At 51.3% G+C, this 27,954-nt stretch overlaps 2 protein-coding genes across 12 annotated transcripts in view; one reads left to right on the top strand and one right to left on the bottom strand.

Annotated features, from left to right (window-relative positions):
• DHX8 (DEAH-box helicase 8) overlaps positions 1–9,946 on the top strand; it is a 32,548-nt gene extending 22,602 nt beyond the window's left edge. Inside the window, exons 18-23 of one of the 2 annotated variants that reach the window (XM_084748027.1) lie at positions 1,381–1,536; positions 5,957–6,094; positions 6,825–6,953; positions 7,125–7,321; positions 8,128–8,307; positions 9,259–9,946. In XM_084748027.1, coding sequence (XP_084604153.1) covers positions 1,381–1,536; positions 5,957–6,094; positions 6,825–6,953; positions 7,125–7,321; positions 8,128–8,307; positions 9,259–9,478 — 1,020 coding nt within the window. In that variant the 3' untranslated portion in view covers positions 9,479–9,946. Of the gene's footprint in view, positions 1–1,380; positions 1,537–5,956; positions 6,095–6,824; positions 6,954–7,124; positions 7,322–8,127; positions 8,308–9,258 lie in introns of those variants that run through there. The other variant, XR_014772802.1, reaches the window with a different exon arrangement.
• A 397-nt stretch (positions 9,947–10,343) lies between these two features.
• On the bottom strand, positions 10,344–27,901 carry ETV4 (ETS variant transcription factor 4). 10 transcript variants are annotated; one of them, XM_084748074.1, is made up of 13 exons: positions 27,746–27,901; positions 27,174–27,284; positions 26,882–26,975; positions 26,595–26,642; positions 19,887–19,940; positions 18,400–18,526; positions 17,110–17,274; positions 16,626–16,894; positions 14,798–14,872; positions 14,582–14,650; positions 14,212–14,384; positions 13,882–13,983; positions 10,344–13,525 (listed from the first exon to the last, which is right to left on the bottom strand). In XM_084748074.1, the coding sequence occupies exons 2-13, from the start codon at positions 27,231–27,233 to the stop codon at positions 13,301–13,303; spliced, it is 1,461 nt and encodes a 486-aa protein (XP_084604200.1). In that variant the 5' UTR covers positions 27,234–27,284; positions 27,746–27,901; the 3' UTR covers positions 10,344–13,300. The 10 variants fall into 10 exon arrangements, with proteins under 10 accessions (XP_084604200.1, XP_084604201.1, XP_084604204.1 ...); XM_084748075.1 differs by having other exon boundaries at positions 18,400–18,523; positions 26,882–26,978; XM_084748078.1 differs by having other exon boundaries at positions 17,110–17,256; positions 26,882–26,978.
• Positions 27,902–27,954: the final 53 nt, after the last annotated feature.

The raw sequence follows: 27,954 nt of genomic DNA on the forward strand, positions 1-27,954 counted from the left end.
ACTTGATTTTCTTCACTGTTAACTATTGCATGTTCTACACTGGGTGTTTATTAAAGTCTTAAAAGTCACATAGTGCTCAGGAGGTGGCTCAGCAGTGCTGACTGCGCTTGTAGAGGGTTCCTTCCGATCCAGCACCTGTGTGGTGGCTTACAACCTCCAATAACTCCAGTTCTAGATGCAGTGGCCTCTGAGGGCTCCAGTGTGTGCAGTGCACATAAATTCCTGCATGTATATCCACATCCACAGAAAAACAATAAGGAAATACAAAAAATAGAAGCCTTGTATAAGCCACCCACAGACTAAGCCACTGACAAGTTGTTGGAGTGTTTTCTCCAGTCATTTCATCCTAATAATTTGTATATACACATCAAGCATTTCATAAACGGGACACAGTGGTTCATGCCTATAATCTCAAAACTTGGGGGGCCAAGATAGGATCTCTGAGTTCCAGGCCAATGTAGCTTACATATCAAATCCTAGGACAACTGGGGCTACATAGAGAGACCCTGTGTTTAAAAAAAAAAAAAGCCCCCAGCATGATGGCACGCACACACCTTTAGCACTAACACCAGCACTTTCCATTTCGGGCAGCCAGGGCTACATTGTGAGCACCTGTCTCAAAAAACAAACAGAGCAAAAAACCAGCAATGAATAAAATTAGGGTCAGATTCATTGTAACTTGCACTTTTTTGTTTTCTTTCAAAAAATTTTTTTAATGATGGAAATGAAAATATACCTAAAAGTGAAGCTTCTGGAAAAACCATTTGATCTTCTCTGTCTTGTATCCTTTCTCAAACTTGACCTTGAACTCATAGAGATGCACCTGCCTCTGTCCTCCAAGTGCTGGGATTAGAGGTGTGCACTACCACTGCCCAACTGTACCTCGCACCTTTTTTTTTTTTCTATGTAGCCTTGACTGTCCTGGACTTGCACTGTAGATCAGGCTAGCCTCGAACTGACAGAGATCTGCCTGCCTCTGCCTCCCAAGTGCTGGGATTAAAGGCGTGGAGCTGGTGTTCCATTGTTTATTCTTCTCTCTGTATTTCTTCCATTCACCTCTCTTGTATTTGCCTCCCTGGAATAAACATTCTAGAAGTACTGGGAGTTGGTAGGAACATCTCTAGTGTTGGAAATGGTCCTAGAGGAGGTGGGTGACTATGAAAGGCCCCGCCCCTGTGCTCTGATGGCTCTGTCTTTCTGAGCATCACTCTTTCCCTAACCCTCATGCCTAAAGTCTAGACTAAAATATCTCTGTTAAACCCTGACTCTGCCACATAAAAAGTAAACAGAAAGCATTGGCCAGTCTCTTCCCAAAAGATTTCCTGGATGGAGCTGCCAAGTGGTGTTTTATAGCTGGTGCTTTATGTGCTCACCCTCTAGGCTCAGGCAAAGCAGAGAGCTGGCAGAGCTGGGAGAACCGGCCCAGGGAAGTGTTACAGGCTGTACACAGAACGTGCCTACCGAGACGAAATGCTGACCACCAATGTGCCGGAAATTCAGAGGACCAACCTGGCCAGCACGGTGCTGTCCCTCAAGGTAAGAACCATTCTCTCCTGAGAGTGGCCTGGGGAAATGGCTGCTCCACAGCCCTATACTCAGTTCACCTCATAGGCTCATCCACTGTTTGTGATAACAGCTCCCTGTGCAGGGCTGGGCTGAAATTGCAGTCTCCTGTGAATGCACATTTGTTTCTTACTGTAATAACCAGCAGGATATTTGGTTGTGCTAGGTTTAGTTAGGAGGTATTTTCTAAAAAGAAATTAGACAAATATAATTAGTGCCAAACTGCCGACCAACACATTTACCCCCACGTACTTTAGCTTTCAGATCCAAATCTATTCTTCCCTTGCATTGTGTATGTGTGCATGTGCGTGCGCGCGCACACGCACACACGCACACACACACACACAAGGTCTTACTATGTATTGGCCTGGAACTTGCTATATAAACTATGTTGGCCTTGATCCACTTACCATTACCCCCAAGTGCTGGGAATAAAGACACCATATGGGATGAACTCTGGTTTTTAAGTCTTTTTTTTTTTTAACATTTATTTTTATTTTTAATTGTATGCATGTGGATATGTGAATGAACGCGGATGCCCTCAGAGAGGGGCCAGAGGCATCAGAATCCCTCTGGTCGTTATGAACTTGACACAGCTGTTGGGAATTGAACTTGGGTCCCTGGAAGAACAGCAAAACTGCTGAGCCATCTCTACAGCTTTGAATCCTGATTTATAAAAGGAAAAAAGATGTGCTGGTTCTAACACTTTACCAGGAAGTCTGTCTGGGTCCCAGCTGTCCTGTTTCCCTCTCCATGTCCCCAGCGAGGCTCTTCATCCTCTTTTGGCAGGAGGAGCCACATGAGTCATTCCCAACTCGTGGCATGTCCCCCGACGCCAGTGCTGCCCTGGAGTCCTGGCGCCTCACCAGTGCAGAGTGCTCTCTCGTCATTTATTATTCATTTCATGTAAGACAGGGTAAAGCAGAGCTTCAGAGAAAAGCCACCATGCTCCCTGGGGCTGCCAGGGAGGCCTCTGTGGCCCTGACTCTACCTTTGCCCATATGACTTTGGGCAAGTTTATCTGTTCCTCCCTTTGTTCTGTGATCTTGCCCTGAAAAGGGAACTGTTAATAGTATTTGCTGGAGAGCTCGGTGGAGCGATGCAGGCGAAGGCACTTGGCACAGTGATTGCTGACATAACTCTTCATGGTTATTATTCACACAATAAGCAGTTATTGGATACCTGCTGTGCTTACGATCACCGACATTTTATGAGAAAGAGTAGAAAGCACATCACCCTTCATACACACTTGAATAGAGCATCATTGAGACATTTCTTCACCAAATTAGTTGATGAGTATATTAGCCTGCTTTGTGCAGTGCACATGTGTCACACACACTGTGCTTGTGAAAATAGTTCCCATACCCAGAACTCTTGAGAGCAGGAGCCATGTTGGCACTGACTTTATGTCCCTGCCACCTCCTGTGTATGAAGCACTCCACAGATGTGCAGGAGACAGGCCAGAGATGCTATACGTCTTTAATTATTGTAATATATGCATAATATAAAATGTGTGACTTACTCTAGGCTTATTTTGGTCTGTCGTTCTTCATTTCATTCTTCTCTTCCTCCTCCTCCTTTGTCCTCTGCCTCTTCCTCCTCCTTCCTCTTTATCCTGTTCCTTCCTTCCTTCTTGTCCTTTGCTTATTGAGAATGGGCTTTACTGTGTAGTCCTGCGTCACTTGGAACTCATTTGTAGACCAGGCTAGCCTCAGACTCTCACAAATATCTGTCTGCCTCTGCCTGAGCACACCTGGCTGGTGCTGGGCTTTGAGCCTACAGCCCCCTACACACTAAACTCTCACCGAGCTGTACCACTAGCCACTGTGGCTTCTTTTGCTGTTCGGCTTTTATTTTGAGGCAGAGTCCTATTGTGTAGCTCAGGCTGGCCACACGCTTGCGATCCTCCTGCTTCTACTTCCAGAGTGCCAGGATTATAGATGTGAGCCATTGTGCTTGGCCAGCGTAGCTTTTAAGTTAATGCCACAACATCAGGTCCAGTAGCAGCTTTATGCAGCCATCATATTGATCTGTTCCCGGAGTGTCCGCGTTGTCTCCTTAGCTGACTTCTCTTTCCCCAGTCTCCAGCCTTTGTAACTATGCTACATTCTCTCTCTCTCTCTCTCTCTCTCTCTCTCTCTGTGTGTGTGTGTGTGTGTGTGTGTGAGTGCTTGCCCAGTCTGTCTAACATACCTAAGTGAATTCATACAGTATTTGTCCATTTGTGTCTTCCTGACTTAGCATCGTGCTTTCGAGGTGTTTGCAGGCTGCAGTGTGTGCTGGGATTTCATACCTGACTCAGGGTCATATCCTATTGCAAGTGCTCAGTGTATTTTCCCTCCATTCATCTGAGGGTGGTTATTTGAAGTGTTTTTGCCATCTGGCTCTTGTGACTTCTGCTGCTGTGAACATTAGGATATAGATATATAAGTTACTTCCTTTTTGTTTGTTTGTTTGATTTGTTTTTTGAGACAGGGTCTCTCTGTGTTAGCCTTGGCTGTCCTGGAGTAGCTTTGTAGACCAAGCTGGCCTGAAACTCACGGTGATCTGCCTGCCTCTGCCTCCCAAGTGCTGGGATTAAAAGTGTGTGCTACCATATCCAGTTTAAGTTACTACTTTTACTATGTGCTTTAAATTGTTTATTTATATGTGTATGGGTGCTTTGTCTGCAAGTATGTCTATCTACCAAGTGTATATGCCTGAGGAAGCCAGAAGAAGGCACTGGATCCTCTGACACTGCAGCTGCAGATGGTTGTAAACTGCCCTGTCTGTGTTGGGAATCAAACCTGGGTCCTCTGGAAGAACAGTTGTTGCTCTTAACTGCTGCTTATCTCTCTGACCCCTCAGTATGTTTCTTTGTTTTGTTTTGAGACATGGTATCGCTGTGTGGCTGTTTGGCTGTCCTGGAACTCACTCTGTAGACTAGGCTGGCTTTGAGCTCACAGATCCACCTGGCTGCCTCCCAGGTGCTGGGATTACAGGCATGCGCCACCATGCCTGGCCTCAATATGTTTTTGTAAAGATTTATTTATTTTGGTTTTTCGAGACAAAGTTTTTCTGTGTGGCCCTGGCTGTCCTGGACTCCCTTTGTAGACCAGGCTGGCCTCGAACTCACAGAGATCCACCTGCCTCGGCCTCCCAAGTGCTGGGATTAAAGGTGTGCACCACCGCCGCCTGGCACAAGATTTATTTTTTTATTATGTGTGTATGTGGGGGGGGGTATGTACACATAGGTCTAGGTGCTCACAGAAGCCAGATGATTTTGGTTTGGGTTTTGGTTTTTCCTACCCTGCTACATCCCCAGTGGCTTATTGCAGTTTTGACTTGCATTGTCCTGCTAGAGCTTGTGTGTCGTCTTTGGTGAGACATCTACTTAAATGTTTAGCTTTGCTCGCACCCCACTTCTGTGGATTCCCTTTTTCCTTTTCCAGTGTGTGAGTGGAGGTGAGTGTATGCCGAATGCGTGTGGAGGTCAGAAGGCAGCTTTTGGGAGTTGGTTCTCTCTTACCTTGGGGGTTCCAGGAATTAAATGCAGGTTGTCAGGGTTACAGTCAGCAGCTTTATCTGGGCCCTTCTTTAATGTTTTAAGACAGGGTCTCATGTATTTTAGGTTGGCCTAGAACTTGATGTGTAGTCAAGAATGACCTTGAACCAAGTTTTTCACTACCACCCCTTTTTTGGAAGGGGCAGGCATTGAGACAAGGTCTCACTCTATAGTCTAGGATTGGTCTTGAATTCACAGAGGTCCACCGCCTCTGCCTCCCTCTTGAGAGCTGGGCACCACCACACACAGCCCCTAGCACTTTTAAAAACTGGGCTAAAATTTATCCTTTTGTTGTGATATTGTGTGTGTGTTTAATTATTTTTCAGAAGTGTTTTTGTTTTGTTTAAAGATGTATAACTATGTATAGCATATTGTATATACTTACACGTGGGTGTTCACGTGCAGGTGTCCTAGCACGTCAGGGCTCTGGATGGCCTGGAGTTAGAGTCACAGATGGTGATAAGCTGATGGCTCTGGGACTGAACTTGTGTCCCTACCCCCGAGCCATCTCTAGCACAGAAGGATTGTTTATAAGTTTCCTGAGGGGCCTAGTGATTTAGCTCAGTTAGCAGAGTACTTGCTTCCCAGTCATGAAACCTTGGGTTCCGTCCCCAGCACTGCGTAAACCAGGCACAGTGGCACACACCTCTAGTTCCAGCACTTGGGAAGTGGAGGCAGCAAGAAAGTTTCCTGAGAGGACACATGCTTGTTAGTAGTTGCGCTTTGAGTCTGGAGGTTGCTGCTCCGCTGACCGTGCTTCCTAATGGCACGGGAGAACTGTAGAGAGTGTGGCGGGACTGCCTTTCTTTTAACTGGTGAGGCTCATCTTCCTATTACTTTCTTTTCTAGGCCATGGGCATTAACGACCTGCTGTCCTTCGACTTCATGGATGCCCCACCAATGGAAACTCTGATCACAGCCATGGAGCAGCTGTATACGCTGGGGGCCCTGGATGACGAGGGCCTGCTCACTCGCCTGGGACGCAGGGTAAGGGGCAGAGAGAACTTGCGGTGCTCTGTGGAAGACTCTCTGGCCAGTCTAACACTTTGTGAGTGTTGAGGCCTCAGGGAAGCTTTGAGTAGGATTAAATGCTCTTTAGAAGGATGGCGAAGGGGAAGTGGAGAGATGCGCCCAGGCTGGCCTTGACCTGTGTGTGTAGCTAAGGATGGACTTCTGATCGTCTTGCCTCCCTGTTAGTAGTCGTATGCGTGACTGCTGGAGGTCACAGGTGTCAAGTTGTGCAGTCAGTTCTCTTTTTCTTCCTTTATGTGTGTTCTGGGGATTGAACTCCAAGCACCAGGCTTATATGGCAAGCACCTTTACCTGCTGAGCCATCTTACCATTTTGAGGTTTTGCATTTTTAATTTTAATTTTATATTATCACTTCAAATGTTTTTTTCTCAATAGTAAAGACTATTTGCAGTTATTTTCACTCAGGATATATTACTGAATCTAGTCTTGATTATTTTGATGGTTGCTATTAATGTTGTTATTTGAAAACAGGTTGTTTTTGTATGTAGCCCAGGTTAGCCTGGAACTAGCTCTTAAAAACAAATGGTATCTGCAACATTCCCTGTTACATCAACAGTAGTTATGTTCTTAGGCTCTGAGAGCTTATTTAGCAAAGAAAATATGTGGTGGAGACAGGCACCCTACAACACCAGCGACCCTTGCCTTCCAAGCCTAGAACAGTTGTAGTTTCCTCTTCTTCCTGTAGATGGCGGAGTTCCCTCTGGAGCCAATGCTCTGTAAAATGCTCATCATGTCTGTGCATCTGGGCTGCAGCGAAGAGATGCTCACCATTGTGTCTATGCTGTCTGTGCAGAACGTCTTCTACCGACCCAAGGTAAGGTGCTCCTCCTCCCTGTGTCCGATGCACTGCTGTATGGCACCACACAGCAGTGTGCTGCGCTGTTTGTTGGAGGGGCTGTGACAAGGGCTCCCTTAGGTTTCTGTGCTATCGACCCACTTAGTCGTTGTTAGGTAAGAAGCGACTTTATGTCCCACTGCTTGGCAGGATAAACAGGCCCTTGCAGATCAGAAGAAAGCCAAGTTCCACCAGACCGAAGGGGACCACCTCACCCTGCTGGCCGTGTACAACTCCTGGAAGAACAACAAATTCTCCAACCCATGGTGCTATGAGAACTTCATCCAGGCTCGTTCTCTACGCCGGGCCCAGGACATTCGCAAGCAGATGTTAGGCATAATGGACAGGTCAGTTGGGAATGCGGTGACATCACTGTTTGGGGTTGTCATGTCTCTGTGGGTCTATGTCTGATCAGCTCCAAATGTATTTGCACAGTGACAGGCACCTGGCTGCTTGTTTCTCAGAGAACACTTTTCTTCCAGTGACCACCTTACTTCTTTTAGGCTCTCTTCCTAGGCAGGAGTGTCGCTAAAAATTGCTTCAGAAACTTCTTAAGAGGAAGATAATTTAATTAGTTAAGACTGCTTAGCTTGCTGGGCCTGGTGGCTCGTGCCTTTAATCCCAGCACTTGGGAGGCAGAGGCAGAGGCAGGTGGATTGATGTGAGATCAAGGCCAGCTTGGTCTACAAACTGAGGACAGGACAGCCAAGGCTACACAGAGAAACCCTGTCTCGAAAAACTAAAAAAAAAAAAAGAATGCGTTGCTTAAAAGCCTCTGGCTCATTAGTCTGGGGTTGAATTCTTTTTGTTGTTGTTGTTGGCTTTGTTTTGTTTCTCTGTGTAGCCTTGGCTGTCCTGGACTCGCTTTGTAGACCAGGCTGGCCTCAAACTCACATTGATCCTCCTGCCTCTGCCTCCTGAGTGCTGGGATTAAAGGCGTGCTCCACCACGCCCGGCTGGGGTTGAATTCTTGCCTGAGCCAAGCGTCTGGCTTTCAGTCCTATCATATGCCCCCCATGTCTAGTGCTTCCTCTGTAGTGTGCTGCAAGGAAGGTCCTGCTGACTCCTGTGAGGATGCTCAGGTAGAACACTGAGCAGCTAGCAGTGTGCACGGAGCAGGCTCATGGCTTCTCTACTCTTACTGTCGTGACAGGCACAAGCTAGATGTGGTCTCCTGTGGTAAGTCCACAGTCCGAGTGCAGAAGGCCATCTGCAGCGGCTTCTTCCGGAATGCTGCCAAGAAGGACCCACAAGAGGGTTACCGGACACTGATTGACCAGCAGGTGGTCTACATCCATCCTTCCAGTGCCCTGTTCAACAGACAGCCAGAATGGTAGGTGGCAGGTTCTGTGCAGAGAGAACCTCTGAGTCTCTAACATCCCCACGTCTCATTTTCACTTTGCTTGTATTTTTAGAGTAGCCGGAGCCCAAGTTAGATATACTAGCATGTTCTCCTCTTTTCTTTAGTGTGTGTGTGTGTGTGTGTGTGTGTGTGTGTGTGTGTGTACAGGTGCACCTTTGTGCATGTGTATGTGTGTACAGGTGCACCTCTGTGCATGTGTGTGGCGGTCAGAGGACAGCCTCAGGAGTATCCTTGGGAATACAGTCTCCCTCCCTTTAAGATAATCTTGGTGCCTGGAGCTCACCGATTAGACTAGATTGGCCGGTGAACCCCAGGGATCCTCTGTGTGTCCCTCCTCAGCACTGAGATTGCGAGTGCACGTCGCTGTGTCTGGCATTGTGTGGGTACTGAGGACCAAACTTACTCTTGCAAGGCCAGTGCTTTACCTACGGAGTTGTCTCTCTAGCCCATCAGCAGCCCTTTTAAGAGAAGTGAAACTATAAGGGTGAGAGCAGGGAAAGAAAGATCTTAGAAATCATCTAGTGAGATGATCTTAAGAGGTTTCAGAGCCAGGCGGTGGTGGCGCACGCCTTTAATCCCAGTACTGAGGAGGCAGAGGCAGGCAGATCTCTGTGACTTCGAGACCAGCCAGGCTACACAGAGAAACCCTTGTCTTAACAAAACAAAACAAAACAAACAAAAAGAGGTTTTTGAAATACCTGCAATCCCAGCACTCTGTTCCTTTGTGACAGGCGTGTGTTGGAAGGATGTAGGCCTCCAGTGTTGAGGCCTGGCTTCATAAACAGACCACACAGACTACCAAGGGTTTAGGCAGGAGAAATGATAGAACAAAATGCCAGCTCAGCTGTGCTCCCCCAGGGGACCAAACAGGCTGTGGAGTGGGACCTAATCCAAGGCTTGAGTCCTGTCTGTCTCCCACAGGGTGGTATACCACGAATTAGTGTTGACCACAAAGGAGTACATGCGCGAGGTCACCACCATCGACCCCCGGTGGCTTGTGGAGTTTGCTCCAGCTTTCTTCAAGGTCTCTGACCCAACCAAGCTAAGCAAGCAGAAGAAACAGCAGCGCCTGGAGCCCCTGTACAATCGGTATGAGGAGCCAAATGCCTGGAGAATCTCCCGTGCCTTCCGGCGGCGCTGAAGACAGCTCACCACTCGCCTCTCCTACAGCGTGGCTTCCTCTGGCTGATAACAACCTGGTCCTGTGACGACCTATCTTAAACTGAACATTTTCCAAATCTGACTCTCTTCATAATGTAAGATAGAAACAGATTTAACCAGAGCTTTGGCCAGAGCCTTTAATCCCAGCACTTGGGAGGCAAAGACAGGTGGGTCTCTGAGTTTGAGGCCAGCCAGGACTATGCAGAGAGACCCTGTCTTGAAAAATCACAAAAAACAAATGCATAAAAAGTCAGATAAGTTGTGCATCCTGGGGTGGGCAAGGGGAGTGAGTGTCTGTGAGCCATGACAGGCACAGAAAGGGCCCCGATACCCCAGCTCATGCTTGCTAAAGGGACGAACCATGACACTCATATACCATGTTGGCCCCCCTCCCCGGCCTCTGTACTTGGGTTTTTACCTCCTGGAAATATTTATTTTTGTAAGGAAATAGTGGTTTATTATGACTTTTTCTTGTGGGCAGGGTAGCTGAAATGTTGGGCTCTCAGCCTGAGTTCAGTGTGGTGCACGTGGTAGGGTCTCCTAACACCAGAGCCCAGGTCTCTCTGGCCCCAGACATGATGGCCCGGCCAAACCTCCAGTCTGTCTTTCAGCACCGTTGGAGGTAGCTCAACCTTGGCAGCACATGGCCCCAGATTAACCAAGTCTGTACCAGAGTGTTTCAGCCTGGCACCTAGCTGTTACGGATGCCACAGCTGAACAAAAGGCTTTCCTCGATCCTCTGTCCCCTTCCTGCCACACTTATTGATCAGTGCGTTCCATTTCCTTTGAACCATAGCAGATAGCGGCACTGTGACACCATTTGTATGTCTCTACTTTTTTCCTCCCTGACGTCTGCTGTGGATTAAACAAAGCCTCCCTTTCCCTTCCTGCCAGCAGAAAGTGAGCACAAGGCCTCTCAGCTTGTGTTCTGGGCAGAGTGACCCATACCTCCATTCCTGTTAGGGTTTTAGTGCCCCCTTCAGGGAGCAAGGGTGGTTCTGTGCTGAAGGGAGACCCGGGGTCCTGCTGAACTAGAGTGGAACCTGCTCAGGAGCCCTGGGGATACTGGGCTTGTCCTGGCCCAGGCCACCCTTCCACGTTAGTACCTTCTAACCGTGGATGCTAAGTGCTGAACGGTAGGCCCGATGCCGTAAGAGATGACAGCATTCCTGGGCATGTGACACTGTCTGCTAACTGCGGTCAAAAGAAGCCACCCCAACAAGTCTGAGAATCCAAGGAATTGGGAGCACAGACCAGGAATTGAGGGGCAGAATATGTGTCCTTTCCTGTTACCCTGTGAGGACCTACGTGAAACTGAAGCAGGAAGCCAGGGTCCAGCTCCTGGTCTTTTTAATAGAACACTTGACGGTTGGCAAATAGTGCAAGCCATCCTTGCACGGGGCCCTGCTGACCCCTGTATCCCACTTCTAGTGTCCTTGCTCTCCGCTTTCCTCTCCCCTCTTCATTGGAGATGGAGTCATGTCCCCTCTACTGAGCTCCAGCCCCAGCCAGGACCGCAGGGCTTGACTGTGGATACGTCTGTAGATATTCCTTCACTGTTACATGAGAGCTGGGGTCACTTCTCTGCTGTGACAGTACCTGGGTCTGACCACCTTGACTGCCCATCAAAGTGACAACTGAACAGTGGGGCCTGATTTCCCTCCATTCTCCCCTCACCATTCTCACCCTGCCACCCCCACCCCCACCGAGTGTGTATGTTTGAAACTGGGTCTCACTCTATAGCCCATAGTTACCTTTGGATTCATGGTTGTCCTCCTGCCTCAGCCTCTCAAGTGTTTACAAGTTTACATCAGCATGCCAGTTTTGTCTTTTTTTTTCCCCCCTTTGAGACAGAGTCTACTGTGTAGACCAGGCTGGCTTCAAACTCACATGCCTGCCTCTGCCTCTCGAGTGCTGGGATTAAAGGTGTACGCCACCATGCCCAGCTGGGTTTGTCTCTTTAGGAAAAAAAAAAAAGCTTGATGTATTTTAGGTGTGTGGATATTTTGCCTGCATGTATGACCATGTACCACTTGTATGCCATGCCTGGTCCCTGCAGAGGCCAGAGAGAGGACATCAGACCCCTGGGATTGGAGTTAGAAATGGTTGTGAGCTGTCATGTGGGTGCTGGGAAAGCCAGGACCTCTGGAAGAGCAGCCAGTGCTCTTAATAGCTGAGCCACCTCTCTAGGCTTTTGTCACGCATTCATTCTTGAGCCTATTTCCTAAGACTGAGAGCCCAGGAGATGGTGTGGGTCTTCTGTACTTGCCACGTGCATGTGTGTGGTGAGAGGGCAGCCCACAGGGGACGTCTGTTCTCTCCATCATGAGGATGATGGGATAGAACTCAAGTTGTTAGGCCTGGCTGGAATCCTCCTGCTGGGCCTAAAACTTTTTTGTTTTCCTCTCCCAGAATTGGTTTTTTGTCTCTAGCTCTGAATGTGAGTCAGTACATTGATTTTCGGTGTTCCTAGGAAAAAGTGGTGCCTTTTATTTGGGGTTCTGTTGTATGGGCCTGTTTTTACGTGAGCCAAGTCATAGAAAGTTGGCTCTAGATACAGAGTCTGTTGCTCCCGTTTCCTGTCACCTCCTCTATCACACCCTGTTAGATTTCTCCTGGTCTTAGGTGCCACTACCACTCCCCTGAAGAGTCTACCCAGCATCTGCTGTTACCCCCTCCCCTGCAGCTGCTTGCTTGGGTGGGTGGGTGGGTACCCTTCTCCTTTCCCGTTCTCCAAACACTTGTTCCTGGCCTCAGTAAAAGCGGCATCCCAGAGCTTGTGGAGGAGGAAGGACCAGCAGTTTGTGGTCATGGGAGCAACTATGATCCCAGAAGCCACAGGCCAAGTCTCTACCTGAGGACATTTCTGGGGACAGGCCAACCATGGTAAGGGATGGTCAAGAGGCCCTGTCTGGGTTAAAAAGCATCCTTTCCATTATTTCTGGATCCTCACACAATCCAAGGTCAGGGAACAGCAGATTTCCCAAAGATCCAGAAAATCAACAGCAAGAGGTGACTTTTTTTTTTTTTCCCCTTCCAGAAATGCAAGGTAGGGCCTGAGATCCAGGAACAGGGCGTCATCACATCTAGTCATGTAAGGCCTTGGGACAGACTCCAAGGTCCAGTCATCTGCTTCGGGGCTCCTTCTACCCTAGGTCCTTGCCTCACAGAAGCAAAGAACAAACCGAACTAACAGGGGAAGCAGAGCCTTTATTAAGGTCTGGCAGAGGAGTTGAAGGTGGAACTAGGCCTGGGTGGGCCCAGGGCAGGGAGCCAGAGGGCCGCTTCCATCCCTGCCTCCAGCAACACCCACCCTAGCTGCCTCCCACCTGCTCCTGCCTCCCAGAGCACAGCACCAAGAACACAGAAACCCCAGCTCAGGGCAGAGCCCAGAGCCCAGGCTTCTGTCTCCCACAAGTGGGAGTAGGGTGTTCTGAGAACCCCCTTGGCCCTGCTGCCATAATGCAGTTGGGAAGCCCCATGTTTGTCCCCACAACAGAACTGGTTTTCTGTGGTGGCAGAATGGGGAACGGCCTCAGAACAAGACCTAGGCAGAGGCCAAGCTGAACTCCTGAGGGCAGAGGTGAACCAAAGTGAACTTCGCTGCCTTTAGACTTGACCTGCCTCCACTGTCCTTCCCGCAGACTCTGGTTAGCAGCGGAGTCTGGCCAGGAGTAACAGATGGGACAGTGGAGATCTGACCCCAGAACCTTCTACAGGTATCAGAACGAGGGCTTCACCAACACCAAATCTGTTGATATGTACACTGGGCAGCCTCACCGTGGCAAGAAGCCACTGGTGCCTAATAAGAATAGCCACCTTTGTGGCCAAAGGGCTGAGCAGGGCCAGCCAGTTCTGGGAGGTAGGCAGGGCTCTCGTCCAAGTGGGACAAAGGGACTGTGTCCTCTTCACTGACTGGCCGCTCAAACTCAGCCTTCAGAGCTGGACGCTGATTATCCGGGAAGGCCAGAGAGAATAGGGCCTCAGGCTCACACACAAACTTGTACACGTAGCGCTCGCCAGCCACCTGTGGAGAGAGGGCTGTCAGGCTAGGCACACACACCCTGCCTCACTAAAGAATTCAGAGGACCCTGTCCTTCACTTGGACTACAGAAGAGCATCAGGCCCCTTTCCTTCTCACACGGGTGCTTGAAAAGCCTACTCCGTTCTGGTCCTTGCTCGTCTCATCTCAATCTCAGCACACTTGGGACCACTCAGTCACTGTTGAGCAACTTTACAGGGAACCTCGGGACTTAACATTTTCTGTTCTCACAAGAGCGCTCTCCCTCCCTTCCCCCTCCCCTCGCCTCTCTCTACCCCCACCCCCCACTCCTCCCCCCTCTTTGGCCCCTCCTCATCGCTGTGCTAGGACCTCAGCCCGACCTTCTGCATGATGCCTTTTTCATAATAGTATCGCAGTGAGCGGCTCAGCTTGTCGTAATTCATGGCTGGCCGGTTCTTCTGGATGCCCCAGAGCCTGGCAACCTGGGGACAAGAGACAGAGTATTTGGCTGAAGATACTATCTTGGAGGAAAAATGGGGGGGGGGGAGAGCGGGCAGGGTGGAAAGAACATTTGAGATTCTTGGTGCAGAGATAATCTAGGCTAGTCACCAGCACGACGCTGACTCAGGCTTCGGCAAGAACTGGGTCAGGCCGACTGAGGGTGATGGTGGAAGGCGAGTGCCACCATTTCTCCTCTCACTTAGACCCACCTCTTCAGGTTCAATTAGTTTAAACTCCATCCCCCGGCCTGTCCAAGCAATGAAATGAGCATTCGTTGGGTCATCCAGCAGGGCCACCAGAAACTGCCACAGTTGCAAGGCGCCCCGGCGCTGGTAGGGTGGCCCCTCCCGGAAAGCTCCAACCCCTTCCTGCTTGATGTCTCCTGGGAAAATGAAAATAGGTGTGAGGAGCATGCCTAGCCTCCTCCTTTCCCCCATGGGGGGGGGGGGGGAGGGGGGCTTCCCCAAACCCTTTCCTGAGGGCCCCAACCTCTCCTGACAACAAAATGATTCCTACAGGACCCAGTGTGTGATAGGGGTGAGGAAGACCCTGAGCCTCCTATGAAGTCACTTCTCTGACCTTCAAATTTTTCAGGGACAATGCAGACGTCATCTGGGAACGGTCGTAGAGGTTTCTCGTAGCCATAACCTGGTGGAGGAAAGTTGGAGGTCGCTCAGACCTGAGGGGTCACCCTGTAGAATCCAAAGGGACTTGTGGCTTGGGTGACCCCCCACATATCAAGGATCCCTCCCCGCATTAGGAGGCCTTAGCTGGGGATGGGGCGGGCTGCCTTACCCATCACTCCATCACCTGGAGAGGGCCCAGAGAAGCCCTCTGGGTGGAGGTACATAGATGCACACCCAGGGACGTCTGGGGGAGGGAAGAAAGGGTGATGCTGTGGGTGAATCAAAGCTGAGGCGCAGGAGGAAGAAGCCCTATACACATTCGAGAAGTTTATGCCGCCAGCCTGACGTCCAGCAACTGTCTCTTTCCCACCACTGAATCCCTGGGGAAGTTCACCCACTGGGAGCTGGAAGCTTGAGGCCCTCAGTTTGAGGGCACGAGTGGCAAGCAGCTGGGGCCAGGCAGCCTATTCACGAGGCCCAAGATTCCAGGGAGCAGCTGTTTCCTGTGAGTTCAGGGGAATGAGGAGGAGACGGAACCTCCGGGGGTTGGGAAGGGTAAGACTTCCTCGGAATGGGCACATGTCCGGTCAGCAGGTCAGGTTCCAAGCCCAGTACCTCTGTGTATGTGTGTGTGTGTGTGTGAGAGGGGCAGGGGCGGGGATGGAGGGGGGCGGGGGGCGGGGGGGGGAGAACGCATATATATCTAAGGGAGAGGCAGTGGGCACTGCGCTCTTTTTTCTCAGGTCTAACACATTCCGCTGCGTTCCACGCCACAGAACTGAAACCTTCCCAGCTCCACCTACGGAAGGCGACCGGGTGATGCCACGCTTCAAGTTCCAACCCTTTCCCGCCCCCTCCACTCCCACCTATGAATGAGCCGCTGACACCCGACACCTCGCGGGGAGGAGGCAGGAGGGAGGGTTCATTCATGCCTCCATTTTGTGAATGGAATTCCTGACTCCATTCAGAAAGCGGAGGGAGGAGGGAGGAGGGGCAGGAGTTCAAGGGCAAGTAACACGATCCCGTCCGGTCTCCAGCCTTTGAAGGTCAGCAGCTCGGTGGGTTCCCCCCTTCCAGCCGCTACTTCACCACCAGGCACTGGATTACAGCCGGCGTTTGAGAAAGGGAAGCATCTATGCTGTTCTCCCGTTCTCCCCTGGAGCGGCTAGGGGTGTGTGGATAAGCCCCTGACTCTGAACTACTGTGGGCACCAGGAAAGGAAAAACTCTAAAATTCCAGCCAGCTCTGCAGCTACTGTCTGTCTGTCTGTCTGTCTGTCTGTCTGACTGTCTCTATTTGGGAGACAAGGTCCTACTCTGTAGTCCAGGCTGGCCTGAAACTCATTATGTAGCCCAGGCTAGTCTTAAACTCATAGCCATCCACCTGCCCTAGCCTCCTGAATGCTTGCATTACTAGAAATGAACAACCAAGGCTTTTTTTTTTTTAAATAGGCACTAGTCCAGGCTAGCCTTGATGCCTAGCTAGCATCACCCTGTTTCCACTTCCCAAGTGCTTGGATTACATGGATCACATATTCAGCTCCCTCTATATTTTTAATTCACTGTGGAGACAAGAACTAACGACAGTCTCATTTTTGTGTCCTCCAACTGCACACTCTTGTTCCAGGCACAAGACAAGACCCATGCTCTAGGGTTCCCTAAACCTCTGACAGAAGTAAATGCCCAACCTTTATTATTGTCAAGAGCTAAATAAGGGCAAAGGTCTATGCACCCTATCATCTTATCTGAAAGTTGGCTGGCTAGAAAATGATTGTTCTTTAAAATATATATATTTTAAAGTGAATGAGTGAGTTGGGTTACGAACTAACGTATGGACCACGGAAAGGCGCACACTTGCTAGGGACCTTTGCTTGACCCCTCACTGCTCACTGGAATACTCACCACCCCACCTGGCAATCCCAGAAAAATCTCCGAACCACCCCCCACCCCCACCCCCCACCCCACCCCCACCCCCCACTCCCACCAAGAGTCTCTTACCTGAGTCATAGGCGAAGTCTGTACGCTCCTGTTTGATCACCACCCCCGCCCCTGGGTACCTGTGCCCACTGACCCCACCCTGGTTCGCAGCCTGCTGGCCAGCCTGCTCATACAGGGGGTCATGGTACTCCTGCTTGAAGCTCTGTTGGGGGTAGGGTGGGCAGGGCTCAGACAGTTGATGTTGATAGGGGGCTGGGAGAGGTTCCCGGCCCCCTCCCTGAGGAGAGGTGAAGGAGTGGCAGGTGTCCAGAGGCTGCTGGAAGACAGAGCTGCATGTGATGGACAGAGAAGGGAGAAAAAAGAGAACCTTCCATTAGCCCCCCTTGAGCCTGTCGCTTGTTGACAGGGCTCTGGAAGGATAATGAGGCAGCATCTCCCTGCCTCTCCCCTTCTCCCAGCCAGCTCTCTACAGAGGACTAGGGAATTGAGGCCAGACTGCCTGGCGAGGCCTGCGTCCCCCGGTGCTGCGGATCTGTCTCCTTACCTGTGCTCACCAAGGTACCCGTGGCCAGGGTGGGACTGGGAAGAGCTGGAGGCTCTCAGGAGGCTCTGCTGCTGTTCTGCCCTGGCAAAGGGCTGCAGGGGCGACTGTCCAGGGGCACCGGGGGCGGGGGACTTGATGGCGATTTGTCTGGGGGAGTCATAGGCACTGGGATTGAGGGGGGGGAGATGGGGATGAGGGGGGCAGAGAAGCTAGGTGACCATCTTTGTACCCTTCATCCCCCAGGAAGTGACTATTGAAATTGCAGGAGTAGAGGAGCTGGGTTTTTGTTGTTGTTGTTGTTGTTGTTGTTGTTGTTGTTGTTGTTTTTAAGAGACAAGGTTTCTCTGCGTAGCCCTGGCTGTCTTGGAACTCACTCCGTTCCAAGCTGGCCTTGAACTCAGAGATCTCCCTACCTCGGTCTCAGTCTCCCAAGGGCTAGCAAATTTTTTTCTTTTACATTCTCATATTCTCTCTGTGTCTGTCTGTCTGTCTGTCTGTCTGTCTGTCTGTCTCTCTCTCTCTCTCATATTTTTGGTTGTGAACCTAGCCTTTAATGGCTGAGCCATCATTTCCTCTCTCTCTCTCTCTCTCTCTCTCTCTCTCTCTCTTTTTTAAAAGATAGGGTCTCATTTAGCCCAGGGTGGCCTCAGACTCCTCATATGTAGCCAACAATGACCTCAAACTTGCTTCTCTTTCCACCTCACAACTGCTTAGATGACAGGCATGCGGTCACCCTGCCAGCTCTACGTGGTGCTGGCAGGCAAACCCTCTCCCAGCTTAGCTACATGGCAGCCCCCAGGTGAATTCTATTTTTCTCTCCCTAAAAGGGTCTTGCTCCCAAGCTCAGCATGACCCTTTCTATTGAGCTAAGGCTGACCTCAAACCCATACTCCACCCCCCCCACCCCACCCCTACCCACCCCCGCCACCCGGCTCAAGCATACACCACCCGCCATACCTAAGTGAACACCTTGTCTTAATCCTAGAATTGAGCCTCTCAGCTAATCTCTCTCTGAAGGCCAGAGCAACTGGTTTAAGTAGGACATGGGCCTCCAGGTAGAGACTCTCACTCTTGTGCTCTTGAGGCCATCTGTGAGATGTCGCCTGCACAGAGGAACCCTTGCTTAGTACTACCTACAGGAGCTAGGCCACTCCTGTTGTCCAGCCTTCATCTCTCCTTGTGCCTCAGCTCAGGGTTGCCCTCCCCTACCGCAACCCTCAATCATGCATTCACCTCCTGACACCTTGCCCAAGAAAGACTTCAGCGCACCCTCCCGAGCTGGGGGCTCACCTGGAATAAAGGCACTGCTCTCCATGGTGGTAGGGGAGTGGTGGCTTCCTGCTGCAGGACAGGGCGGGTTCTGTGCGGGGACTCTGGGGTTCCTTCTTGATCCTGGTGGTGGGGCTATGGAAAGCTACTGTCGGGTAGGACAGTAGGACAGAGCAAAGCCAGGGTGTCACAAAGAGGCAGACGGGGCTGTGGCACCTCTGCTTTCTGAGGAATGGCTGGGTTGCTGCTAGAGATGGTCTCCTCCCTTCCCGCTCTCACTCTCTGCACACTGAAGTCGGACACTTTTGGAACATTCTGGTTACTCACATTTTGTCTAGTTTTATACTTTAGGTCAACGTCTGTTATGAACTGAGGGAACCATAGAGGAATCCCATACACACAACCCCCAGCTGAGGAAGACACCTTCATAAGAGGGACCATCTCAGACCCAGGGCTTCGCCTTTCCCGAGTGCCCTGGAACATTCCAATGGGGGGACATGCTTTTTCTTTGGGCTCTAAAGATTCTTTGGTCTTCTGAGGGAGTTTGGCCATTAGCCCACTTGTATGTCAGCTGAGTAACATAACACATGCTCCTAATTATCTCCAAGGCCAGCTACCCCTGTGGCTAAGCCCTGGTATGAGTGACATCCTGGCTTCCTGCAGTTGGGTCAGAGGCCCGAGAATCTACAGTTCTGGTGACAGCAGTTTTCCATGCCTGTGCTCAGTTCATTTCATGGGTGATAACATCTGAGAGCAGCACCTGATACCCAAACATCCTTTCTCATACTTCCCTTTTCCTTTCTGGTTTTTTTTTTTTTTTTTTGGAGACAGGGTTTCTTTGTGTAGCCTCGGCTGTCCTGGAACTTACTCTGTAGACCAGGCTGGCCTCAAACTCAGCTTTGCCTCCCAAATGCTAGGATTAAAGGCACCACACCCGGCACTCTTTTTCTTTTTTATTTGAGGCAAGGCCTCCTCACTAAGTATCCCGACTGCTCTCAAATTCACTATGCGCCCAGATTACATGGGCCATCCATGCCTGGCCAAGCATCATTTCTCAACAGTGACACTAGAGTCAGGTTTGCAGGGGGATGTCCTGAGCATTGAAGGGTATTTCTGCAGTACCACCGACCATCCCTTTTGCACCCAACCTTAAGCTCTCCAGAGACACTGGCAAGTCTTTCCTAAGGCAGCATCACCAGTGCTGAAGGGAATAACAGAACAATGCTGAGCCGTCTGGAGCCCCTCGCTTTGGCTGCAGAGAGACAGCATCTGCTCCAAGTCACATGGCGAGGACCACAGGGGGGAATGAAGGTCTTTATCTCCCAGTCACTGTATTGATCTCAGAGCCCATATTCCAGGATGGGGAACCCTGACTTTCACTCTGTCTTTAGGGGAGAGCAAACTGCTCTCCTCTGGGTGACTGTCCCCATGACTCACTTCCTGTCATTCTCTGACCCCCCCCCCATCCCCCCCATCCCCCATCCTTGTACCCAGCACTCACTACTTACAGTTTTCTGAATGGAAATCAGGGACAAACTGCTCATCGCTGTCTGGTACCTGAGCTGCAGAGAGAGGACCAGAGGTGAGTCTAGGGTGCAGCCGCCATGTAAAGTGGCAACCCAAGGAAGACGCCACTGTTGCCACCCTGAAGATTAGCTTCACACTTGAATTGGTCAAGAGCCTTCCTTAGTAGACCAAAGGTGCCTGCGCCCCATGTCCTGCACCGTCTAGCTCCTGACCCATGAAAACCCCTGGGGAGGACTCTCAGAAAGTGTCTGAGCAGACACCATGTCTTTGCCTAGATGTTTTGTCCCTGGTCCCTCCGTTTTTTTTTTCTGATGTGCGAATGAACCTGCCCTTCAGAGTTTACAAGGCTATGTCACCAGGGTTTACAGCCAGATGCCATCATGGGTGGGTGGGTGAGAGTCACAAACTGTGGGATCCTGTGGACGTGAAATCAGATGAGGAAATCCTGAATGTGGGAAGGACCCAGGAGTCTGCGCGGCAAATGCCTTCTCTCAGAAGCTTTGGAGCACGAGAGTCCTAGAGCTCTCAGCAAAGGGAATGAGGGAAAGAGGGCAAGTGGCAGAGATGTGAAAAGAGGATGAAAACAGGACAGGAGCAAGCTGCATGACACCGACTCATCACTCGTGTGCAGCTAAGGGAAAGGAAGGGTTCCCTAAGCCTGGAGGTTGGCGGAGCCAGGGGTGGGTGTCTCTGTGCAAAGGATACCTCAATGGACTCCGTAGCTTTCGTTTACTTTTGCCTTTCTATCAAGGAGGGGAAAAGGATTACAGCAGAAAGAAGGACCGACACAAAGAAGGGCTTCCTGATTGTCTTAGGATAATAATGGGTCTGAAGAAGGACAATAGGATTCGTGACCTAGGAGACTGGCTGGATGGTCACTCTCTGGCAACCGGGCAACATTGAAATGGCAAGATAAGAGTCAGACTTCAGAGTGGCTGGTGAGGGGTAAGGGGACACTCTACACCCCAATCCCATGTGAGCACATGGGCTCAGATCTTGGCCACAGGACCCTGTGTCCCCCCCACCACACACACACACACACCTCCCCCAGGCCCTACAGTCCGCACAGCCAGCAGGGTGATCTTCGTATTATACAACAGAAACTAAATCACTTTGCTCTCTCTCGCTTAAAATGTGAAATTTAAACTCTTGCCCTTGGCCTCCTCAGCTCACCTCTCTTGCCCTGCGCCTCTCCTTGCTGTCACTCCCTAGCACCTCAGCCTCCTCTGTTCCTCAGTCCTGCTGAACCCTAACGGGTCCTTCCCACCCCCCCACCCCCCCCAAGAACCTCACCTGCTCCGTTCTGGATCTCACTGTGTGGCCCACACTGACCTAAAACTGACCATTTTTTTTTTCTGACTCTGCCTGAAAAGCCAGGCTTACAGATGGGCACCCTGCCAGGCTTGTTAGAGAGGTCTTCTCTGATGACCCAAAGCGACATTGTCCCTTTTGCTTTCTGTCTCAGCTGACATCTCCCCCCACCTGAGTGTATCTAATTAATGTCTGTTTGCGTGACAGTGTTTCTTTATCTCTTTACCAGGAAGGGAGGCCGAGAGGACACAGGCTTTGTCTTCAGGGGACTTCTCTAGCACTCAGAACAGGGTCCTACTCAAGACCAGGGATGCTTATAAATATGCATCCAACGAGACCTGCCCTTCGGCGGGCAGGGGCTAGCGCCACAGACTGGGGAGCCGAAAACTGCGCGATTCTAACCTGGGCAGCCCTTCCCTTCCCCTGCAGCTCCTTCTCTCTGCATACCACCTACCACCAGAGTTGGCACACCACCAGAAAAGCTCATCTTACAAGGGCACTCAGGCTGTGGTCAAGCGCTTGCTTCAAATGTCAGAGGGTACTGCCTGTTTACAGAGATAGGCTTATAAGTTGATTTTTACGCATTTATTTATTGTAGTGGTGGCGGCTGAATCAATGTCCCTTTGAACCTCCAGCCTTTGATTTTTTTTTCGAGAAAGGGTTTTACTAGGCTAGGTACTCCAAGGCAGGCCTGAAATTCACCATTCTCCTGTGTCTCAGCTTGTCTGTGGTTACAGGCCTATGTGACACCACATCTGGCTTAGAGGCTTGCTTTCTAGACAGAGACTGGGGTGAGGATGTTTAAGAACCGTAAGAATCTATCTGAATGGATAGATCAGTTTACTACAGTTCTAAAGTAGCCAAATGCATCAGTGGGGCACTCCGATCCCTCAGCGAAAAGATACACAAATCCTCAGCTTTTTTGGAAGTCCAGCTACAATCCCACAGCAGCCGTCCCATCCCTCAGCCTGCCTGACTTTAGAATCACCCCGGCTTTGTTAGCCACCCGGGTTCCCAGTCCTTAAATCGGTAAAGTCATTCTATAGGCCAGGGGTGGGCCAGGGCATCCACATCTGCAATAAATGTCCCTTGTGACTGGCTCATTTGGGAAGCACTAGTCAAAGGGGAAGGACACTGGGTCCAATCAAAGGCGACAGACACCATGAAGGTGGCAGGAACAAGCAGGGTGAGTGGTATTTCCTCACCCTGCTACTTAGGCAAGGAGGGTCCCCAAGGGTAAGGAAGGGGTGCAGAACTTGGCAGGGGGTAGCTGACGTACTCTGGGTCCCCTCTTGAGGCCTCATTAACTACCCGTTTCCAGTGAGGTAATGGGCTGGGGGCATCTCCTGCTGACGCCACTGGGCAAGAGAGCCCTGTGGGTCATCTGACCTTTCCTCCTCCCTCAAGCTTGCAAGTTTACCCAGAACCCACCCTCTCACCTCACCCCCCCCCCCCCCCGCCCCAGGGAAGAAACCTCCCCTTAGCACACAGATTACATCCCCAAAGAGGTGATGCTATCTTCTTCCCAGAATGGGGAGTGAGCCCTACTCTGTGCTCAACTCTCCCAAATTTGGCCTCCTCCCAAAGGGGTACAACAGGGCCGCAGTCACCCAGAGACTATCAGTGAGGATAGAAATAGGAACAGAAAGAGAGCCTCGCGTTCCTGGAGAGCAGGAGAAATTTTAATTACCATGTTTGGTCTTGAGCATGCACCCGTTCTGTTTGTTGACTCGGCTGTGTTTTGGCTGCTGAGCCAGAGTGTGCCCCTAGTTTGATTGGCACTAAAAAGAGACTATCTGGGTGGGGACATGGCGGATGGTTAAAACAGGTGTGTGTGTGTGTGTGTGTGTGTGTGTGTGTCCAGTGTAGTTCATGTGTGTGCATGCATGTGCGCACGCGCGCGCACGCACACACACACACACACACACACACATACAGGGAGGGAAGGAGAGGGAGAGGGAGAGAAAGAGAGGAAGAGAAAGAGAGAGAGAGAGAGAGGGAGAGAGAGAGAGAGAAAGAGAATGAATATATTTAGGGACTGTCTCTCGGACAGGAAACAGGGACCCCAAAGATGGGTTCCAGAAGAAATGGGACATTCAACCAGCTAAGCAATGCCACCCACCAGGGCCTAGCTGCCATGTGTCCCACAGAAGGGCTACCATGCCCTGGGGTTGGGGACAGTCCCACATAGCAGCGAATGGTAGCAGTCCTTGGAGCTTCGGCTCTATTGTGTCACCCATCAGGCTTCTCACCCGCACCCCACCCACACCCGAGCAGCCTCTGTATCAGATGGAACCAGTTCTCTGTCTGGTGGAGGGGACAGTCCTCTCCAGGAACCTTCTGGAAGGGGAGGAAATAGAAAGATGGAGGAGGCATTGAACTAGGAAAGACTAGGGAGAGGACGGAGGATTAGCACACACACACACACCCCAAACCGTCTCCCACCCCCAGACACCAGGGTGCACGAACACACACTTTCACCCACATTCCTTGTGCTTCAGTGGGAGACAACAGACAGGGTAGACACTCCCTCCATGCTCTTCCTCCACACACAGGGTTTCTTTTTGGACCTATAGATTAGGAAGCTTGCCCTTGGAGGAGCATTTGACTGCAGTAATTTTGTGGAAGAAAAGAGCCCGGACTCATCCCTTAAATTTCTGATAAAAGCTATAAGCCATTCTCTTCCTAGAAAAATCCGTATTATCTTCTTCATACATGGTACAAACCCAACAATTTTACATGCAGAACAGCAATATCAAAGACCCCCAAATCTATTCATAAGCCTTCTGGGAATTCACAGACACCCCTCGCCCCAACTTCATACAAAGGACATACATAGCTTAGTCGGGGTTACTAAATACCAAAGAGACATTATCCCTAACAGTTCTCGAAGGCTCCTGACAATCCCACAAAGGAACTCTCCATCAGATCCACAAATCTTTTACATAACCAGCGACATCTCGGCTCTGTCTGCCCAAGCCTGGGCTTCTCTGTGGCAGCCTGATCCTTTCTTCAACATCTCAACGGATCACAGGCACCCAGAAACCAGAGGACCCACCTCGGCTCACTTCTACCCTCTTCTACCCAGAAAAATTCCCACCCCAAAGATGTGTATGCTGCCTCAAAAGAGCATCACCAACACTCACCCAAAAATGTCAATCGGCAGCCGCAGCCAATATGCCTGAAGCCACATCCACTCTTCTCTATCCCTGCTTGGGTCCAGGCTGGTCATGCACACCCCCCTCCAATGTTCACTGCCCCACCCACACTATAAGAAGTCACTTTCTCTACAAATTGAGGCTTTAGGAAGAAACCAAGATGAAAGAGGGGAGGTTGGACTCTGGGCCCTATTTCTCCAGAGGTTTCCAGCCACTGGCAAGATTCCAAAGGAGCTCATCCCTCCTGTCACCCCTTTCGACTATGGGGGGGCCACTGACCTGGTGGGAAGAGGCAGGAGAGGAGATTGGGGTGATGTTGGGATGGTGCAGGGGGACAGGACCCCGGCAGCTGCATCTGTCTCCGCAGAAAGAGTGAGGAACGACTGGCTTCAGCATTCCCCCCCACCCCCCACCTCAGGCCTGGCCATCCATCGCCAGCTGGGAACCTGAGCTGCTCCCTCAGGAGGAAGGAGAGGGAACCAAGGAGATCCCAGCCTCCCCCCCCCTTGCATTCCCCACCCCCAACCTCCCCACCCACTGGATTTAAATGTACAGGGACTCCCAAGGCAACAGTATGTGACACACGCATGCACGCGTGCGCACATGCCCGTGTGCATACACACTTGCTGTCATACTAGCACACACAGAGAGACACCAGGACAATCACCAGACACATCACCAAGGGGAGGGGCTCCCATGGTTGGGTGAAGAGAGCATTTTCCTTCCCTTGTCATCCAGATAGACCAAGTACTCCCAAAATGCCACTCTGAGCCCACGCCTACCCAAAACTCACAACTGGGGAGCTGCCCACTGTGGGGACCTTGAGCTGATGGGTAGGGAAGGGAACCCAGAGAGCGAGACCAAAGTCAGAAACTGGGGGGTAAGAGAGGAGGTCTTTGAGAGCCCATGGAAACCCTGGGGTTTTCCTGGGACACCTAGTAAAGCTCTGCATGTAACTGGGAGCTGGGCACTCAAGAGGTATAACAGGAAGATACACATAATGCTGTAGACACCTTCCCATTCCACATTTTGAAGGATAAACTCCATGCTAAAGTCATTCTGCCATAATAATAATAATAATAATAATAATAATAATAATAATAATAATAATAATAATAATAATAATGTGTGTGTGATATAGTGGCCAAGACAGACCTCATCTCATCCCATCCATCTACTTACTGGCCCTTTCCTTTTCATCCAAGTGCTCCTATAAAGAATCCTGTGAGAGGTAGATTTGAGCTTTTAAATTCCAAAATGGGGGAACCCTCAGGAAGAGAAAAGATCTCAAGAAAGAGATCACTTTTGGTTTCTTGGTTTTTAGAAGTATTAATATACGGGGGAGGAGGGCATGTTAGTGAAGACGGGGTTGTTAAGGCTTCCTGAATCTCAGGGACTGTAAATCACCAGCCTCCTTCCCCTGGCAGCCCAGCCAGCGACACCCTAAGGCTAAACAACCTCACCAAAACACACCAACTGGGATCCAACTAGGACACAAGGGCCCCACCCAGCCCAAGCTGGGCCACTGACCCCATCCAGGCTGGGCTCACAACCAACCCCGCTGCCAGCATACAGGAAGGGGAGCCTTGCCTGGGGGTGGAGGCATTCAGGAGGGATGGAGGCAGGACCAGTTGCCACTGGAATTATAATCAAGGCTATTTGGGGAGGCAGTCCTGAGTCTTCTTTACCAGCTTGCCAAGAAAAGAATTATTGAAACTTTTGTTGTTATTTTGGCTTGGACAGTAAATTGGCCCTTGGAGTTAGGAAGAAGTGAAAGGAAAGGAGTAAAAAAGCAATCAATGTTCGAGCAGAACCAGAAGATAGGAAACAACTGACTCCTCATCCCTTGTGCTCCTCACTGCTCTCTTTCAACATCTCAACACCCCAACAACCTCACCTAGGCCCCCGGGAGCCTCCTGCCAAACAAACTTTGCAAATGAAATTTTCAACCAGGGGAGAAAAAAAAAAAAAAACCGGCCTGGGGCCAAGTTCTATTCAAATAAGCAAATACCCCACACAATAGTCTGATTCATCCCCAGGCCTGGTTATACAAGCCTGGCTCAGGGCGAGAAAATAAATATCGATATGTGTCCACACTGAGTGCTGGGGAGAGTTAAGTGGTCAGGGGCTGGGGGCGGGAGAGGGGATTGAAGGTCCTTGAAACAGAGAAGACACCCCACGCCCCACTTCTAATTCTAGGAAGGCAACAAAACTACTCACCTTCAGCGAGCCACGTCTCTTGGAAGTGACTGAGATCCTGGAAGAGATCTGATGGGTGAATATTGGAATTGGTGATGAGGTGGAGATGGTACGGGGGGGGGGCGGGGGGGGAGAGAGACCTGGGCAAGCCCGGGTTACAGCCTCCCCACTGGGGATAAGGGACAGAGAACGATGAGACTCCTCTGGGTGGTTTGACTTTTGGGAAAACGTGGGTTGGGGAGGTCCAGGATAGGCTTTGGGATGTGTGTGGGTTGAGGAGTGGGGTCGCAATTTGTCTGGTTCTTTACCTTCTGAGTCGGAAGGCGGCAGGGAGCCCGGGTCCATGAGCTTCCCCTGCGGGACCATCAGCGCTTCGCCCAAGCTCCCATTTCCGGGAGATTTCTGCTGGAAGGAGGGGGGAGAATGCCCCCGAATCACCCTGAGGAGTCTAGCTTGGGGTTGGGGTCGGGGTCCCGGGGTGCCTAAGAGGCTAGGCCGCCCTGGACCCACTGAGACCCCCCCCCCCAGGGAGGGGGTTGTGGGGCAAGTAGGGGCGGGGTGTGGGGCGGGGGCGGGCGTGGAGGCCGGCGCGGCGCTCACGCTGCAGAAGGTGTAGGGCACTCGCTGGTCCAAGTATCCGCCTTTCATCCTCCGCTCCATCCGGCCGCTCCCTCCGGCCACACGGCCGAGCCCCCGCGCGGAGGCAGAGACCTGTGAAGGGGGAGGCAGTTCGCACTTGGTCCGGGGAGCGCTGTGGGGGGAGGGGGCGATCGCGAGGCTTCGGATCGGACAGCTAAACTTCTCCGACTCGCTGGGACCTGCGTGGCCAAGCGCCTCCAACCGCCACTCCCCTCCCGCCAGACGAGGTCCCACCTGCTCCCGCGAGCTGGGGTCGGAGTGTCTGCTTTCTGCAGCCCTGCTCAGCCCGGGCTAGGTTACATAAGACGTGTGTGTGTGCGCGCTTGTGAGTGTGTATGTGTGTGTGTGTGCGCGCGCGCGCAAGGCGCACACCATTCGCACGCCCATAACTCGGGCGCCCCCTCCAGCCCCGAATCCCGACGCCTCCCACCCCCGCCCCGGAATGTGCGGAAGCGGGCACCGAACAGAGTGTGGTGAGTGGGAGACGAAGAGGGGAATCACACTCTCCCTTCCTTCCCTTTCCGCAGTTTCACCTGAGGCCGGGGCGTCTGTGCAGGAACCGTGGGGGGATGCTCAGCATGCCCGGGGGATGACACAACTAAGGTGGCGGGGCTAGACCGGAGCGAGGCGGCCTGAGCCCCGGGTCCCCAGAGCCCGGGCTTGTTTTCCGGGCGCTGCAGACAGTTGTGAGCCCAGGGGAGCAGCTGATTGGTGCATTTCCTTTGCCTCAGCCTCCGTTCTT

This window comes from Acomys minous (assembly GCF_964271855.1).
Source record: "Acomys minous genome assembly, chromosome: 12".
Taxonomy (NCBI): Eukaryota; Metazoa; Chordata; class Mammalia; order Rodentia; family Muridae; genus Acomys; species Acomys minous.

What these genes read in the sequence shown, in the direction of transcription:
- ETV4 (XM_084748070.1), bottom strand. Translation starts at nt 27,233, where the DNA reads ATGGAGCGGAGGATGAAAGGCGGATACTTGGACCAGCGAGTGCCCTAC. An exon ending in GAGCAGTGCCTTTATTCCAG is followed by an intron (nt 17,275 to 18,399) that starts GTGAGCCCCCAG and finishes CCTCAATCCCAG; the next exon opens with TGCCTATGACTCCCCCAGAC. An exon ending in AACTAATTGAACCTGAAGAG is followed by an intron (nt 13,984 to 14,211) that starts GTGGGTCTAAGT and finishes TCTTGTCCCCAG; the next exon opens with GTTGCCAGGCTCTGGGGCAT.